General features: G+C 39.7%; 1 protein-coding gene across 1 annotated transcript; it reads left to right on the plus strand.

The window, feature by feature from the left end:
• Positions 1-2,906: 2,906 nt before the first annotated feature.
• LOC118337807 (myelin-oligodendrocyte glycoprotein-like) lies at positions 2,907-4,569 on the plus strand (the record flags this gene model as incomplete). The annotated part of the gene is given in 2 exon segments (XM_035674915.1): positions 2,907-3,961; positions 4,380-4,569. Coding segments are annotated over 2 exon segments (299 nt in total), but the record flags the coding sequence as incomplete, so codon positions are not given.
• Between the last annotated feature and the right edge of the window lie 680 nt (positions 4,570-5,249).

Consider the following 5,249-nt stretch of genomic DNA (forward strand, 5'->3'; position numbering starts at 1 on the left):
CAGCAACATCGCCAGCAGCCACACACATATGTGATCGTGATGATTAGATAAGCAAATAGGCGGACAAAGGAATAATAAGCTCTTATTCCATGTAACATAAATTACAAGTGTAATATTTACCTGATAGATGTCGTGTGGTAAAATAATAAATACAAAACCATGATATATATATGATATGTGTCCACCAACAACTTTATCGATAATCATCCTGCCTCCCCACTCCCAGAACTTCAGATAACTTTAAAATGCATTGATTCTGTAAAATTATTTTGTACATGATAGTTTTTCAAGATGGCATACCCCATCTCTTTGTCCATTCGAGGTAAAAGCTTTAAGTTTTTCATACTAAGGAACATTGAATGTACCCGAGTTTACACTTAGAAAATCATGCCAGCAGATCCCATTAAGTAGCCTCTAATGAGGCGTGTTTCACTGATACACAACTAATGGACACGGAAGTTCACATGATCAGCTCCCTTCTATCACCCTGTCTTTACACCGTGCGCAAAAAACTGCGTCACTCGTAAAGTGATACCACAAAAGCAGCCCAAAAATGCCCTGTCAAACTAGCTGGCTTACTAAGCTAGCTAGCTTGACCCCCTTAGGCCTTGTTGGGCTTCCTCACTTTTCGTTCTCTCCTTGTTCCCCACTGCTGCTTCGCACTTCACGCACCCACACATTCGCCCACAGCGGAAGCTCTTACAAGTCTGGCACAGCATCGAGGCTCTGGCAATCTCCACCAGATTGGAAATCTTGAATTTAACCACAACCAGGCACACTGTGCTCGTCTCGACTTCGACTGTCCACTACACGCAAAAGTTTATAAGTGAATAACTAACACTACTCCAAAGCCTATACGCACTTCTCCTTGAGCCTCAGCATGTAACGCAGCTCACTCTACTTATCCTGTTGCTCACCCGATCTGACGACGATCCTAATCTGCTCAGTATCGACTCCATTCAACTCGGCACCCTCCCTCAGGGATCACTAAATACCGTTTCCATATACCACTGGCTTTACGTCGTCTGTTTGAAAAATGGCCTTGCATCCACTGGCGAATATGCTGTGGAAATGGGTGAATGTGGCATGGTAAGTGTAAAGCGCTTTGAGTGGTTGGAAACCAGGAAAAATAGTCACAGTACACCAAAGTGACAGTTCCATTTACGATAGTACCAATGTTGTTGCCAAAAAATGTGCTAACACCTGTCCTGCTTTGTATCACCTGTCCAGCACATACATATGCTGAATTTCTGTATTTTTATGTGATATCGCTCGCTGTTCATGGTTACAGCAATATTCGATATTATTCTTATCACTGCCATGAAGCACCTTCATGCAGCGCCGAAACTCTTTCAACCAAATGGCTCCTATTCTCCTTCTCCCACCTTTTATCAGTTGTTCACCACTTAATCGCTTGTGCTGTCGCTGCCGTTGATGCGTCGGAGACTACTTCAACTGTTTTTTTGGTCTCTTTTTTCCATGATGTATTGGACAGTAATGCGTGTATCTGGAATACAGTTTTGTTCTGTGTCCATTCTGCAGCCATTGTGGCCTATGCCCTCCTAGTCCCACCATCAACGGCAGCACAGCCACAGCATAAGTGGTGAAAACAACTGATAAAAGGTGGGAAGGATGAAAGGAGCCATTGGTTGAAAGAGTTTCGCCCTCATGAAGGTCTTCAGGTGATAAAATAATATAATAATTCTGTAACATGATCCACATCATATCACATAAAAATAAGAAATTCAGCATATGTATGTCTGACATATACAAACAGGACAGTAGCACATTTTTTGCAACAACATTTATTTGGTAAATGGAACTGTACTTTTGTACTGTACTATTTTGTAGTCTTCCAACCACTCAAAGCGCTCTTACACTACATGCCACATTCACCCTTTCACACATATTCACTCAGTGATGGCAAAGGCCATCAAACAGACACTAACTCATTCATACACATTCACACACTGATACACAGCATCGGGAACAATTCGGGGTTCAGTATCTTCAGGATACGTCGACATGTGGCGGAAGGAGCCGGGGATTGAACCAACAAACTTTATTAGTGGACCACCCGCTCTTCCTCTGAGCCACAGCTGCCCCAAATTTCCCAATAAGTGGATAATTTTGTTCTTTTGTCTCACCTGACGCCTAACCTCTCAACTAGGACTCAAGAGCTCACGCTGCGACCATTTCAACTTGCGAATTTCCGAATTTCCAGCGTTGGACAATGTGGAGGGAACAGGAAAAGGTAAGCCCAAACTAGGCCTAAGTGGTCAAGCTAGCTAGCTTAGTAAGCCAGCTAGGTTGACAGGCATTTTGGCTGTTTTTGTTATCACTTTGCATTATCTGCAGTGTTTTATTCTTCAGGCTTCTCAAAAAGTGCAGGTGATAGAGGAGCTGATCATGTGAACTTCACCTGCATATTGTGTATCAGTAAACTTGCCTCATTAAGGCTATTTAATGGATCATCTGCATGATTTTTAAGTTAAACTGGGTAAATTTTAATGGTCTTAATATGAAAACCTCAAAACTTTTACCTGAATGGAAAATGGCTATACATTTAATTTGCCCTTACAGTCGAGAAAACACATTGCTGATCCTCATAGGCTGCCGTACATGCTCAAAATAAACTGCTGACTACAATATCCAGCCAGTGGTATATGGAAATATTTAGTGATTCCCTGAACTGCCAGTTAGCAATGGAGTTTATACCTGAGCAGAAGGACTCGGTCAGATCTACAACAGGTAAGTAAATACTGGCTTACACTACTCAAAACCATGCTATAGCTTTAGTAGTTTGTTATTCAGCTATAAACTTTTGCTTATTACTATTCAAATCAACAGTCACATTTCCTGTTTTTAAATTCAAATTTCACAATCTGTGAATTCCAAGAGCTCACGCTGTGCCAATTTCTACTGTTGAATTTCTGAATTTCCAGCATTGGACAACAAGGAGGAGGGAACAGGAAAAGGTAAGCCCAAACAAGGCCTAAGGGGTCAAGCTAGCTAGCTTAGTAAGCCAGCTAGTTTGACAGGCATTTTGGCTGCTTTTGTTATCACTTTACATTATCTGCAGTTTTTTGTCTGCAGGCTTTTTAAAAAGTGCAGGTGATAGAGGAGCTGATCATGTGAACTTCACCTGCATATTGTGTATCAGTAAACCCGCCTCATTAAGGCTACTTAATGGGATCATCTGCATGATTTTTAAGTTAAACTGGGTACATTTTAATGTTCTTAATATGAAAACCTTAAAGCTTTTACCTCAATGGAAAATGGGTATGCATTTAAAATATGCTATGTACAAAATAATTTTACAGATCAATTTGCATTTTAAAGTATCTGAATTCTGTAGTTTATGAGCAAATTGGGATTTATTCATAAAGGTTGTTGATGGACTACCATAGCAATATATATATGTATATATACACACACACACAGAAATATACACAAATATACATGGAAAAAATCATCCTTTTGGGTTTTAGGTTCTATTTTGCTAGATAACACATCACAACTGTTGCCCGACTGTGGCAAGAAAACATGATAATTTGCCCTTACAGTTGAGAGAACACAGTGCTGATCCTCATAGGCTGGTGTACATGCTCAAAAAAAACTGCTGATCACAATATCCAGCCAGCGGTATATGGAAATATTTAGTGATACCTGAACTGCCAGTTAGCAATGGAGTTCATACCTGAGCTGAAGGACTCGCTCAGAACTACAACAGGTAAGTAAATACTGGCTTACAGCACTCAAAACCAAGCTATAGGTATAGTAGTTTGTTACTCTGCTGTTAAGTATTGCTTATTACTGTCGCATTTCCTTTTTATAAATTCAAATTTCAAAATGTCGTATTCTCCAGTATGTGTCACCAGAAAGATTAACCATGTCTTAAATCTCCACATAGTTCTTTCCCTGGTGGTTTTTGTCCTTCTCCCAGCACTCTGTCTTGAAGGTAACTTAAAATACACTCAACCATGTAAGTTTTACATGTGTAAAGGGAAATGTAAAGATAAGGAAATTATATCTACTGTGACATGAACTGACATATGGCACTATAATATCATAATAGTGTGTGGAAAGAAGTCACTGTTTTTACTTTGTTGTACCTCTTATGTCTGCAAGTTCACCCTGATTTGACATGCAAATTTTAACAGTTAACTGTCTCACACTCTATGCACATACAGAAGCTTTAACAGTTATAATATTATTTATCAACCTTTCATCAAGCTGTGGTCTGACATCACTATGGCTCAAGGGCCAATGAAGTCTAAATGAGATCCTCAAAGAAGTCGTCAGCTGATTCCCAGTAAATGCAGAAAGCACAACACACTTTTTTCTGTGGGTGTCAAACAAATCTGTTTGTTCCTTAGGTCAGCATGTGGTGGTTGGTCCGTCTCATCCCATTGTGGCAATAGTAGGTGGTGACATCCTTTTACCATGCCGTCTGGAACCTGCCATGAATGCTTTGGACAAGACTGTAGAGTGGACGAGAGCAGACCTGGACCCCAGATTTGTTTATGTGTGGCGTGACGGTGTGGAACTGGAGAGTAAAAAACATCCATCCTACAAAGGAAGAACATCTCTGTTCATTGACAAACTGAAGCTCGGAGACATTTCACTGAGTCTCTCCAAAGTGAAACTCTCTGATGAGGGGAGGTACAAATGCTTTATTCCAGGACTGAATGAGTATTCTATTCACCTTGTTGTTGGTAAGTAGATAAAGATGACAGTATGTTTTATAATTATCCATCAAAACATCAAAGTTTACTTTTTTCATTTAATTCTTGCTGTACTACTGAGTAATATATTTATGTATCTCAGATATAAAATGTAAAATTATTTTTAAGAAGAGAAGAGAGACTAGTGGAGTACTGCATTAAATTAAGATAAACTGAGTTTACAAGATGAGGAAGTAAAAAAAGAGGGCTGTTACACAGTAGCATCCATCAGATAACAGGAAAATGATTCCTGGATTTGCAAATGTGCGTTGAGCTGAAAGACCTAATAACATGTGTTAACATAGGTGGCAGTACCTTAGTCTGTAGGGACTTGGCTTAAACATAAACTTAAACGGTTTGAGTTTTACTAACTCATCAAGCTTTACAGTATGATAGCTGAGCCTAATAAGGAGATCTGTGTATGTGAATCAATCATTTATCCACTATTCCATATTTAGGTGCTGTTTCCTCACCTTTCATAGTGAGTATTAACATAACCAGCAGTGGAGTGGTTCTACAGTG

Source organism: Morone saxatilis, unplaced genomic scaffold, assembly GCF_004916995.1.
Source record: "Morone saxatilis isolate NCDOM2014 unplaced genomic scaffold, NCSU_SB_2.0 Contig4, whole genome shotgun sequence".
In the NCBI taxonomy this organism is placed as follows: Eukaryota; Metazoa; Chordata; class Actinopteri; family Moronidae; genus Morone; species Morone saxatilis.